The sequence below is a fragment of the Pseudopipra pipra genome, chromosome 5 (assembly GCF_036250125.1).
Source record: "Pseudopipra pipra isolate bDixPip1 chromosome 5, bDixPip1.hap1, whole genome shotgun sequence".
NCBI classification, from domain to species: Eukaryota; Metazoa; Chordata; class Aves; order Passeriformes; family Pipridae; genus Pseudopipra; species Pseudopipra pipra.
The window spans coordinates 52545691-52558720 of NC_087553.1; the positions used below are offsets into that span (position 1 = coordinate 52545691).

A 13030-nucleotide genomic window follows, 5' to 3' on the forward strand; every position below is an offset into this window, starting at 1 on the left:
CAGAGCCTGGAAGTGGTTCAGCTACGTTTGCTTTCCACTGATCCCAAGCACAGTCATTCAAGAGGTATGGGGTATTTCCATGCAGGGAGGGAAAGCAGTTGGTAACTGCAGAGAATAGAGAACCTGCAGAGACTGACTAGGGGACAGGGAACAGGTGAAAACTCAGCAGCCAGGAGGAGAGATGTAGGTCTAAAATTTTGGTTTGTGATGGCCATGGAGGAAGAGTCCACACCTTAACTTCATTATCCCACATTGCAGGGATGGCAGTGTTGTAATTTCCTTTTGACACTGGCAGGAGTTTTGCACATGAAGTGTCTCTGATAAATTGAACACAGACCCATTGAAGGCTTTTTCCATTGAAGGAAAAAGAATGCTTTTTCTGAATGAAATCATTAAAGTTTCTCTTCTTACATACAGGTAAACCTACTTCCAGAAATCCAGCATTTCCTTTGCAGAAAAGAGGGATTATGCCAGATAACAAAAGCCTTTTCAGGTAATCTAATTTCTTCAAATTCAATATGTGATGATGGTCGGGCTTACAATTCTGTTTTATTTTTAGTCATGAATGCATAGAGGGAAAAAATTAAACAAGAATGGTAATCCACTTCAGACACCACTTAAATATAGAGTACAGCTGTGCAGTGTCTTTTCAGGTAAAGATACTGCATTGTTTGGCTATTGCATATTGCAGAAATAATTTGGCTATAAGTGTCTTATTTTTGGACTGTTTTGTGTTACTGTAGTGTATTGGTGTTTACTCTTCAAAGCCCTGGGTTCAGTGTAATATGTTTGTTCAGCTTTACAAAAATGTTGTGGCATGGAGAAGGAGTAGGAGTCAGAGTTTGGTTCCCATCCAGACATAATTTACTGATATAAAGCCTTTGTGTATTAAGATCATGAACCAGAAAAGTTTAAAGGTTATGGGCAAGTTGCCAGAGAATTCTAACTTATCATTGGTAAAATTCAGCTTTGAATAGAAACTGGAAAAAAACTATTGTGTACTCTCTTGGGGTTATTTACACTACAGAGGGACACACTATGATCTCAGTTACACTACTCGATATCCATTATCGATGCTATTTTGAATTTATGATCTACCTTCACAATATAAACTTTATTAATAAGAAATTTTGTCTTTTTCTTGATTTGTTCTGTAATCCAATAACAACTAACTCCATGTTTATTCCATTAGTATTTAACCTTGTTTGCAATTATATGTCTGATTTTTAATTTTTTTCCTCCCCTCCCCTCTCTCCCTTCCCCTCTCTCTCTCACCTTTTTTATATATATGCTAAAATCTAACACATAGGAAAGGATTCTTTACATCTCATTTAACCATTTACAAGTTAGGTATCTTCTGCAGCAGTATTCTAGTCTTTCATTTAAGTCAATGGAGAGAGAGATACACCTACAAATACTATTTCTTTTTATCCTAAAATATGTGTTTAAAATAGGTGTATTGAATTACCCTCTGCAGGTACTTACAATCCAGTTACCTCTCATCACTGAGTAAATGGGGCCTAGACAAGTAGCTTAGATTAAATGTTTCACATTTGGATGCTTGATTAAATTTGAGGTTAGATGGTTCCTAACCTAAGTATACCGTATTTTTCCCTTTTAATTTTTGTGCTGTTTCATTTAAAGATGGATCAATATTTAAAAGCTGTGAAGTGTTTCCCTTAAAAGAACTGTACATTGAAGGTCAGTTTAAATTGGACCTTTAGATTTCCTGGTGCAGTACATTGTCAAAACTGATCATAAGGAACATGCAGTGTAATAAACATCTATCCAGGTCCTGTGAGAGTGTTTTTTCATGAAGTCATATTACACCAGGTAAATGACATTCTGTTTTGTCATTGTCTTAGTTTTAGCATGTCTTCAGTGGTGCCTAGTGCCTTGGTTCCCTGGAAGCGAATTAGAAAGTATTCTGATATAGTACCAGTTTCAGAAAAAATTAAGCAGATTTCTAAAAAAGTCAAGGTCTTCAGAAATTGGTATGTCCTGCTCATGTTGTAAGAGATTACCTTTAAAAAACATTACTTTGCCCTGCTACTTGGAGAAAGGCCAATTGCAGTGGTTTTATTCTTTTGCTACCACAAGCACCAGAGGCACTAACCATACAGAACTTTCCCCTTCAAATATGCACATTTCCACTGCTGTCCATAAACTGTGGTAAAACCACTTTGTGTATGCCACTTCTGATAAGCTGTTTGTTGTTTTCTCCTGTATTGGATTTTTATGGTAAGCTTTTGGTAGTGGGGAGTCACAGGGATGGCTTCTGTGAGAAGCTGCCAGAAGCTTCCCCCAGGTCCAGCAGAGCCTGCTCCGAGCTGGAGCTGCTGTGGCTAAGGCTGAGCCCATCAAGAATGGTGGAAGCACCTGTGGGATGATGTATATAACAAGGGGAAAAAAACAACAGTACAACAGCAGCTGGAGAGAGGAGTGAGAATATGTGAGAGGAATAACCTTGCAGACACCCAGGTCAGTGGAGAAAGAGGGGGAGTTCGTGCTCCAGGTGCCAGAGCAGAGGTTCCCCTGCAGCCTGTGGTGCAGACCATAGTGAGTCAGCTGTTAAGGTCCATGGTGGAACAGATATCCATTTGCAGCCCTTGGGGGACCCCACATCAGGGGAGGTGAATGCCCGAAGAAATCTGTGACCCTGTGGGAAGCACATGCTGGAGCAGGCTCCTGGCAGGACCTGTGGAGAGAAGAGCCCATGCTCAAGCAGTCAGTTCCTGAGTTAGTGCACCCCATGGGAGGAACCCATGTTGGAGCAGTTCATGAAGAACTGCAGTACATGGGAAGGAGTCACCTTGGAGAAGTTCATGGAGGATTGTCTCCTGTGGGAAGGAACTCCATGTTGGAGCAGAGGAAGAGGAGTCCTCCCCCTGAGAAGGAAGGGTCAGCAGAGGCAATATGTGATGAACTGACCACAGCTTCCATTCTCCTCTCTGTGCAGGGAGGAGGTAGAGTATCAGGAGTGAAATTGAATCTGGGAAGAAGGGAGGGATGTGGGGAAGGTGTTTTAAGAGATGGTTTTGTTTCTCATTATCCTACTCTGATTTGTCTGGTAATAAATTTTAGTTGAGTCTGTTTTGCCCATGTTGGTAATTAATGACTGATCTCTCCCTATCTTTGTCCTGACCCATGAGCATCTCATTATAATTTCTCTCACCTTTCTAGCTGAGTGATAGAGAGGCTTTGGTAGGCACCTGGCATCTAGCCAGGGTCAACCCACCACATTTCCTCTTCAGGGAAGTACCATTTGTAAGTATCTTATTACTTACTTATATTTTTAGTACTTTCCTGGCAAAGAGAAAAGGCCTTGTGACTGATGCGGAAATCCCATTGAAATCAAGGTAACGTGTGTGCTTGACAGCAGGGGTCTGAGTCTTGCCCACCCAGCAATGGAGGATTATTCTAGCAGTCTGCTGAAGGACTATCATATAGAAAAAGATCAACTGTCACCTTTCAGTTACCAATAAAAATGGTTTTGAACCTAAATTAGCTGAAGTGTTTTAATGTAAAAATAAAATCCATCTCTTAAATCTAGGTGTCTCCACATCAGCATGTGGTCTAGGGGCTGAGGTAGCAGATTCAACACAAGATTTTTATGCCACTTGAGATACCACAGAGAATCCAGCACGCCCAGTAGGGTGGGCAGATTTGGCACAGGACCCATCTGCTTTTGTCCAGCAGCTGCAGGTTCAGAGGGATATCCTGTGGTGTCCTAGACAGCAATAGATGTATGTCTGTAGGTACCTGAATTTAACACTGAGTATTTAGAGTGAGCAAGCTGAAAAGAGCATTTACTTTCAGCATAATTTAGGGTTAGCTGAATTGCTCCACACTGACTGTATAGACTACACTGATGTCTTAGACTCTGGTAAGCGGGGTCATCTTTGTGTGGGCCGGATCTCAAAGTGTTTCAACTCAGAAATTAATCCCATTTAGTATCACTGGATATGTGAAATGTAATTTTATATGAGTGAAATTCATCCATAGAAGGTGAAATTAGAATCAGAAGGGTAAATAACTTGATTTCAGGTTAAATGGACAAAAAGGCATTAGTTAAAGCAAACTTCTAGAGGCAAGACTTCAGATGCTCCCCTTCCATTCACCTGATAAAGCCAGTTCTTTCTACTTCCTTTTGCTTGCATTCTCCAACAGATCTTTCTTTCCAACGACTGTTAAGTTGCCATTTAGTAGGATTTGTTTGATGCTCAATTTTAAAGTTTTTCACAGAAATAATGGTTTTCATCAGTATTTCCTCACAGAACAATTTGTTTCCTTTCAAATCAGTCATGTACTTTCACTCTTGTGTGTTTAAGTCAACAGGGCTTCTCTGCAATTCCTGTTGAAGAGGATCAGTGGGTTTGTTATTACTGTGTTTGTCATTTAGTTAGCCTCCAAGGAGCCAAGCAATTTCCTGTAAAAGTGAAAACACAAAGAATTATGCCATCTTATTAAAGATATAGTAAGCTGTAGAAAGAAATATCAGGCAGAAAGGTTGAGAGGATGGGACTACTGGATTTACTATGTGCTGTGACAGTGTTGATATGGATAATCAGTGGTAAAGGTTTTTTTTAAAAAATGTTATTCTATTTCTTGTTGCACAACTCTTAAACTGATAGGTTTTGTATTTAAGAGAGCACGCCCATTCTCATACCCTTGTTTTATAGGAAAGAAAATGGTTTTGTAGAAAGTACTATGCCAGTGCTTGTTTCTTTGCTTTATCTCTAATGGAAAATATTTTTGTCAGTCTCACACTTCATATTCCTTCTGTCTCTATGGGGGGAAAAAATTATGCACATACCAGTGATGACTGCTTTCTAGGAGAGAAGTAAGGAGGTTAAGAAAGGATAAGAATAGTAACAAATCCTAAATTTCAACACTGATAAGTGCTTGCTGCTCAGTATGAGAAGATTGGTTTCACTTCTGCTTTTACAGGGCATTTGGCCCAGTTTTTAATCAAGCGCCTGATCTCTGCTCACTGTATGGGACTTGGGCCATGAGGAGATTCTGGTATGGCTAATGGATGATGAAGGAAGGCTCCTGGCATTTATTGTTCAGGTCAGCAAAAGCTGCAGCAGTTGCAGTGATCTGGAAATTAAATCTTCCTGCAAACAACCCAAACCTAGAAGCTTTCTGAGGTTGGAAAACAACTGTCAGAGAGATTTCAGGTGTTCATACTTGGTATCACACCACAGGTGCATTAAAAACTGCACTTGGCTGCCTCCTGGAACTACGCTCAGATGAGAGATGAAGAGGACTAATGTCCACAGTGTGAGCAGAGTTCCTCAGATTCAGTTTAAGGCACAGGAAAGGCACCCTGATGCATGTACAACAAATAGTCTCTTTAACAGGTTTTGCCTGGGAAAATAGTAGAATTGCTTATAGCATTGCCTCCCTGATTTTCCTGTTCCCTAAGGATTTCAAACAAGTCTGTCTTCCCATATAAGCATTTGTCTTGCTTCATCACTTCCAGGGCCCAGCCTGTGCCATGCATAGTTGTTTTCTCTACTCACACAGATCACTGATCCTTTTTTTAAGAAATACTTTTGCTATACAGCTTCTGTGTTTCTTTTTATTAGTGTCACTAGTGCAGAGACTTTACAAGTGTTTACCAGCCTTATGTGCTCTTCTGATCACCTGCCGGCCTGGCCAACAGCATTAATCACACAGAAGGTCTTGGGATGGGCATAGTCCTAATGAAATTGTGTAGGAGGGAGAGCCAAGATAGTCCAGCTTGTGACTGTGCTCTCACTATGTGATATGTTTACAGTCTGGTGCTAACCCCATGCCAGCTTTCCTCTCCTCCTGCCTAGCAAATCTCTCTTGCCTGTCCCCAGTGTCCTTGGGTTACTGTGGATTCAGCAGGAAGGGTTACAAGCCGATAGTAGGAAGCAAGACCCAGTGGAGCCACCTATGGACAAGAGAAGCTATAGATTAAATTTGTTTTCTGTTGTAATAATTCAACATCTCTGTGACTGGAACATGATTTTTTAATTTTGGTTATAATTTCTTTTGCCAGCTGGTCCCTGTAAATGTTTGCACACCAGCTCTGATCAGGTTTGTGCCTGCTGCCTTTCTGCTACTGAAGTTGCTAAGAGTCTCAAGAATGGCCAATAAAACCAATATCTGATTCTTTTCAGTTAATTTGATTATAAACTATGTGGGCTTCTTTGGTTTTACAACAGTGACAGATCTCAGCTAGGACAAGAACGTACTTCTGTAAGAACAACAAATATGAGTAGTCTGAAAAGAAGTAAAGCAGCCAAATTAATTTAATTACTTGGCCTACACTATTCTATATTCTACCCTGTTACTAGTACAGAATTGTGGCTCTAATCATGTAATCATGTAATCAGGCAGCATTTTCACTGACTTGGTTTTTCCAGAGTTTTATAGCTTATCTGTATAATTAAGTTCTAGTATGAAAGATGCACACAGAAGAAGCAGCCCTTCTGGAAAATGTTGGAAAAAAAACCCCAAACCTCTAATGCTTACCTGTGAGGATGCTTTAGGAATGAAAAAGCAAACACTGTATTCAATAAATACTGTAAATACTGTTTTTAATTCACCTGTCAAAACAGAGATAAAATAAACATGGTAAATGATTGATCTAGACTGAAGCTGTATTTCCTGATGTTTTTAAAGAGGAAAATAAACAACATCATACAAATGATCCTCATTTTATCTTTTTAACTCTGAAACTTCACAGGTGTTTTTTGGCATGAATTTCAGTGCATTTCAACCCACAGTTTAAATTAATTTCCCTCTATATCTGCTTTACTATAAAATTGTTTGGCTTTTAATACTAAATGTATTTAGGATAGTTTAAATTTTTAGAAATCACAAGTAGTTTGACATTTCTTCATTCTAAATATCGAGGGTGGGTTGCTTTCAGATTAACTGTATTACAGAGGGTGGGATTACTGTGTTTTTTGAATATGAAAACCTTTTAAGGATAGCTGGATCAATAGTCAGTAGTGGGTGGGATATTGAACCTGCAGCAATGTGCACAACACAAATGAAGCTTGAAACACATGTCAAGACCATGCCAGGAGTTTTAAATATCAAACAAGAAACGACATTCCAGTGAAATCCATGGAAGTTTTTCCAGGACTTCACTGGGGCTAGGATTGCCCTAGTCTTCCTAATTTCCTTCAAATACTCATTATCTACTTTGAGTTTCACAGTTTCTAAATGCACAGGTTATAAAACTGAGTCTTAAAGTGTTTCTCTCTTTCTTTAGCGTCCTCACAATGTATAATCAATAGGAGAGTCTTTTGTTTCAGTCTTTTCATCCAATAGGTCAAATGGGTAACAGGAAGCAATTAAATAGGATAGGTTTGCTTTCTGTGACAAGTCTCAAGGCACATAGTGGTGGTAGTTCAACTGAAATCATCCATCCTCCAAAATCAACATTGAAAAATGAAAAAAAAATACACTTTCAATGCTCATTACTTTCATAGTTATGCTGCTTAGAGAAAGTTGCTATACCTGACTGAGCCAGAGGTACTGGGTACTAGGCTTTATTTTGATCAAAATCTCTTAGTCCTGGAGGTGCTCAAAAGTCTGCTTAAGAATCTATGAAAGCTTTTTAAGCATCTCCTGATGTGGAGCAATCTTTGCAGCTGTTAAACACACCTTTCCAACCGACAAGGGCTGGAAAATTGTCCAGCTGAAATACCAGAAGAAGACCAGGTTGTAGCAATGCAGCTTGCCTGGTCTGTATCATAAATAAACTCTTTGTTTTCCAGCAGCCCACATCAGTCAGGAAGTTGGATGATCCTAGAACACGATGCAATGTGGAGTTCTTCTAATTCACTGAGGTGCCCTGTCAGAAAGCAAACCTGCAAGGCTGACAGAGAGGACATCAGTATTTCCTAAATATTGTGTGGTAGAAACTGATGATAAAGGGCATGAGGTGACTATAATTCTCTTTTTTTTTCATATGTGAGAGAATTCAGGCTCCTGATAGAAACAGACTACCACTATGAAAATTTAGGAAGAAGTTCACAAGGTGCCTATGCAGATGGAAAGACTCCTGTATACTTTCAGGATCAATGTACTTCCATGTTCTAAAGTAATGTCTTTCCTGCTTGAAAAGCATCAGATGAACACCCTACAAGTACAAATGCACTGAGCTTTCACCTTATGAAAGAAATTAACAATGTGCTGGGCCCAGAACAAAGCACAGCACTTCAGTTCCGTTGCATCCCTTCTCTAACTTCATGCTTCTTTAAACAACCAGGAGCTCCCAAGGTGACTGAATCGCTCTTGAAATGTTTGTAACAGATCTGACAGTTGATGGGCACTTTAGAAACAAAATGACCTTTTTTCACAGAAAATACTCTTGATTTTTCCTTGCTTCATGTTTGAAGTGTATAAAATACAGTCTATTTGATCTTGAACAAAGTAAAAAAATGAAACTAACAAAACTATATCATAACCCTCCTTGTAACACCAAAGGATATTATAAAAGGAAAGATAAAGAAGAGGACACATTCTCATTCATCTTGTTTCCTTTTCTTTAACTGAGTGTTACCCACTTAGTTCAACCAGTAGGGTATTCTCCTGCTGAATTCCTCACCTTTGCAGATTGCCAGATGTTCATGTTAACCTAAGTGTTCCATTTACCACCAGTTCAGGTGGCTGCAGCTTTGCTCTGCTCCAGGAAGTCGTAACTTGTCCAAATATACTTCTAACTCTTGGTAAACCTTTTGCTTAGCCACACGTTGTACTTGTAAATCAGCTATTCTTTATTGTGTATGTCTTAAATCTTCACTTCTGAGCCAAAGACAAGAAAATACCTTAGAAGCTGGAGACTGAAAGAGAGAACAAGGAGTCATAGCTGTGTAAAACACTTGAAAGGCCTCATTAGATGTCAACGAGGCTGCTGCATTAGGTATCAATTGTCACTGTAAACTGATATGTTTGACTGTTGTACTTCAAGAGATTGCAGTTGACAGTTCATATGACAAAGAGGTGCTTAATTTTTTTTATCTGGATGTGTTGACTTGCTTTGTTGGATCTTACACCTCCTTTTCAGATGTGCCCTGCAACTGTTCTTAGGTCTGTCTTTTACCTGTTGTTATGGTTAGAGGGCTGATGTGTGAATTCAGTTGAGAATGGCCTCACCATGAACGCCCTAGGCAGAGGTAAAGTAGTGCTGTTTGTCGTGTTTTCAAGGGTATCATTCCAGAGATGTCAGCATCAGAAACCTTTTTCAAGCCAGAATATCAAGGAAGGGAAGCTTTCTGGTTTTTTTTAAAGTGAAAGCACATTTCCAGCCTTAGGCCCTTTGCTTTACACAGGATCATCACAAATGGCAGCAGCAAAAAGTACTTGTGGCAAAGCCTGCAGCTGCTCCTCAGGAAAAACAGCAGTTTGTGTAGCATTTCAATTACTGCATAGCCACTTTAAAAGGAAAAATGTTCTTTTGTAGTTTACTTTTTTTCCTTTCGATCTTTAGAGTCTGCTACAGAAATTACTGGTCTTAAGATTCGGATTTTTGAAAGCAGGGATGTTATCTGGACATGAATGTAATCTGGATGCTGGAACTCTTTCTAACTTGGTTTTCCAAGCTGCCTGACAAATATCAACTGCTGAGCCTGCCTCACCTCTTCCATTATAAAATGTTGATGTTGTTTACATACTTCAAAAGGACTGGTTAATTAACAACAGCTTGTAGAGTGATTTCAAGATGGAAAAACATGGCAATTACTGCAAACAGTAAAGGCACTGCAGGCTAATTTTCATTGATGGTAATGTTGATTAACAAATACACAGCTCTAATAAACACTGTTACTGCTTTTCAGTGCAGGAGCAGGTGAAGAGTTGCCATGAGAACTGATGTAGCTGAGTGCTCAGTTCAGCCCTACTGATGTCTCTTTATTATTATGAAAATTGTATTCATTGATTACTAGGAGTAGATTTACCAAATTGAGGGACTGTCACTCCCTCTTAACTCTGCCTGATGATGTACATGCTCTGTGTCATCTCAAAGATGCAAGCACCTTCTGACAGTCTCACTACTTCTTACAGCCACCTTGCAATGGACTCTGTCCCAGGTGGATGCCAACACAAAACCAGTAGAGCGGTGTAAGGCACCATGCAAACAGAATGCCTTATAACATGAGGAACAATTTATGACAATTCTCCCTTTCTTAGTTCTCAGTGCTCATCACCAGCACCCTGAATTTTTTTAACTTTCTCTTCTTTAACAGATGGCAGGTTTCCTTTTTTTTTTAACATTGAGACATTTTGCAATGACTTAGGGCAATACTACGGATCTTCTACCCAGTAGTTTGAGAATTCAAGGACATTTCTCTTTTTCATCTGTCCCTACCCATTTGTTTTACTTTGTTTTGTTATATCAAATCAATTAATGTTATATCAAATGAATTAGCCTTTTGTTTTTCCCTGAAACAACTAAAACTCTCATTTAGGAGGGGTAAATATAGGTATAAATCTCATCTCATTATTTTCAGACTCTGTCTTGTGAGTTAATATGATACTGCTTACTTGTTGCCTTAGCAACACAATTAAAAACATATTTTTAAAGGAAAAGACACTTTGCTTTCTCTTGAGTAATGAGCTGAACAGCCCTTTTCTGCCATGTTCTTATTTTCAGTGAAATGTTTACTTTCTTTTAAATAAGAAAATTATGTTTTATGTATTTCCCTCTCTCAATATAATGGTCATTTCACCTAAAGTAATTGCTGAAAAATGTGCACCTTTGACATAATTTGGCTTTCAGATGATCAGACAAGAAGAGCTGTGATTGTGGTCCTTTGCATGATTCTGTTAACGTAGACATGGAGATATGGCCTGATGTTATAGGGGGCTTTGTCTGGAAACATAGTTCTGCCTCCTTTCAGCCATGTGCCAGATCAGTATCTTGCTGTTTGAAGATCGAGGCTACTAGAGTTGAACTCCAGAGTCTCACAGTGCTGTTCTGTTCCTGGTGGATGTGCTACACTACCAAGATACAGGGGTACGGGGCTTGGCTCCATAACTCCATAAATAGTTGCAACAGCAGAAGGCTGTGTCTTGCCTTTTTACCCATGTGAGCATAAATTAGAAAAAGATCTCTGAAGTAATTTGTGCACTGTGGAGGGCCTTTATGTGTTTTAATAATTCTGGTTTTATCTGAACACCAAAGCTGTGTGATCAAACTTTACACTCTGGGAATTATTTGCAGCTGCAAGTAAGTAGGTTAGTTTTCTTGCATGGTCAGTGAAAAAGCCACTCTCTTTCAGAGAGCCCCTCAGAACCAGTATTTCTCTTAGTGCTCCAAGGACTGGTCTCTCTTTCTTTCTGTCTCACTCTTTCTCTCACTCTCTCTCCATTGCTTAAATACAAAGCCTAGGAATACTACCATGCTAATAGATATCTAGAGTGATGCATAGGAGTAGTTGCACGGGGCCATTGCAAACTGCCATGGTGAAATGCCATTGTCTATCTAGAGGGTGGAAATTGTCCTTGTGTCTTTACAAGGCAAGCATGGAAAAAACAGCACTTGATTTCACAGATCTGGTCCCTGTGCATATTCAGAAGCAAACGTGCTAAATAAATTACTTAATGGGAGTTTACTGGCTTACTCCTGTTATCACTGTGCAGCCAAGTAGGCGGAGTAGTCTTTTTTCGTTGCTGTATCGTCAAAAACCAGGTAGTCACTTACAAAGTCCAAATCAGCTATAATGCATAACACAACAGAGAGATGCCAGTGTGAATAACATTTGAGTATGACGTGCTCTAGTTAAAAACTGCATGGTTTTGATTATTAAAGCCTTTTATCCTGCTAAATGGTGCAATGCATGTAAGGCAGAAGACCAGCTTAATTTTAGATCCCAGTTGAGATTGGAAGGCTGAACTGAGCTGATCTGATGAACAGCCAATGATTATAGACAATCACAATGTGATTTTACCAGGATCTCTATAAAAATGACTGCTCTATAAAAATCACTGCTGACTTCCTTTCTCATCCTCTTGGTACTTTTTCAGACCTGCAGCTCCCAGTAGTCACCCCAGAGTGTTCTGGCCAGCCTGGACCATCAAGGGCCAGCATCACAAGCAATGTGTCCCAGGGCAGCAAAAGCACTGACAAGACACGTACCTCTCATCTGCAGCACCAGTGGAAGCAGCACATGAGTGCAGAGATGTAAGCTCGTGATACCTCGTCCTCAGGAACTGCCAGTGCTTCATCATGCAGTTAGTTGGGAGTCAGGGATGCAGAATGTAGCAAAAGAGGAGACCACAGCAGATGGAGCATTTGGATGCATTGCATCTCATACTTGCATAATGTTTGTTTCTGTACTAGCCAAGTTTGCACATGTTTTGAGTGTAAACATTTAAGTCTTTATGTTGAGGGCATTGAAGAACCTAGAAAGATAAATACAGACCCAGAGACACCCCTGAATGTTAAGGTCTCATGGTGGCTGAGCTGTTTCCTGCTCCCATCCTCACCTTGCCCCTACCACAGACACACATGTGGTCCTTTGCAAAGAGATCCTCCCTCAAGTGAAGAATGAAGAAGTACCTGATAACTTGTCTGTTATCAAGTGCTGTTTCCTATATTACAGTATTTCACAAATTTTATGCTCTGAGGACCTACTATTCTGCAGAGGGAAGAAGTAGTTCTCCTTCAGATAGATGTTGTTAGACTTCCTTAACAGATAGCAAAACTGAGGTCTGGAAAGGCCACGTATTGCCAAAAGTTGCACAGAAATGGGAGGAGAGCCCCTTGTCTTTTACAAGTAATCAGCCTTAGGAGCCATAATTTGTATAGTCATCTTCCCATTGCATTTGCTATGAGGTAAATTGATACTCAGAGATTTTAACAGACAGACTAATAACGACATTTGTGAATATGCCCAAGTACAACTCGTATTTACCCAAGCAATGAGCTTTTAAATAACTGATTTTTTTCCTTGAGTTTGGTTTTTTTCTGTCCTGTTTCTATGGCTCATTCTTTTTGTGTGTACTATGGGAGCTGTAGGCCAGTTTTTAGAGAGCTGTG

At 39.7% G+C, this 13030-nt stretch overlaps 1 protein-coding gene and 1 long non-coding RNA gene across 5 annotated transcripts in view; both read left to right on the plus strand.

The window, feature by feature from the left end:
* The window catches only part of CPED1 (cadherin like and PC-esterase domain containing 1), a 143552-nt gene that overhangs the window by 34169 nt on the left and 96353 nt on the right, over nucleotides 1-13030 (plus strand). For all 4 annotated transcript variants that reach the window (XR_010430866.1, XM_064656108.1, XM_064656107.1 and 1 more), the window contains exons 5-6: nucleotides 418-493; nucleotides 12016-12172. Coding sequence is in view for 3 of the 4 variants with exons in the window: in XM_064656108.1 (XP_064512178.1) it covers nucleotides 418-493; nucleotides 12016-12172 (233 nt within the window). In the remaining variant the exon portion in view is untranslated. The remainder of the gene's footprint in view (nucleotides 1-417; nucleotides 494-12015; nucleotides 12173-13030) is intronic.
* Nucleotides 504-6624, plus strand: LOC135414855 (uncharacterized). Its single transcript, XR_010430867.1, has 2 exons — nucleotides 504-1891; nucleotides 4048-6624. It is a non-coding gene; the product is annotated as an uncharacterized LOC135414855 (long non-coding RNA).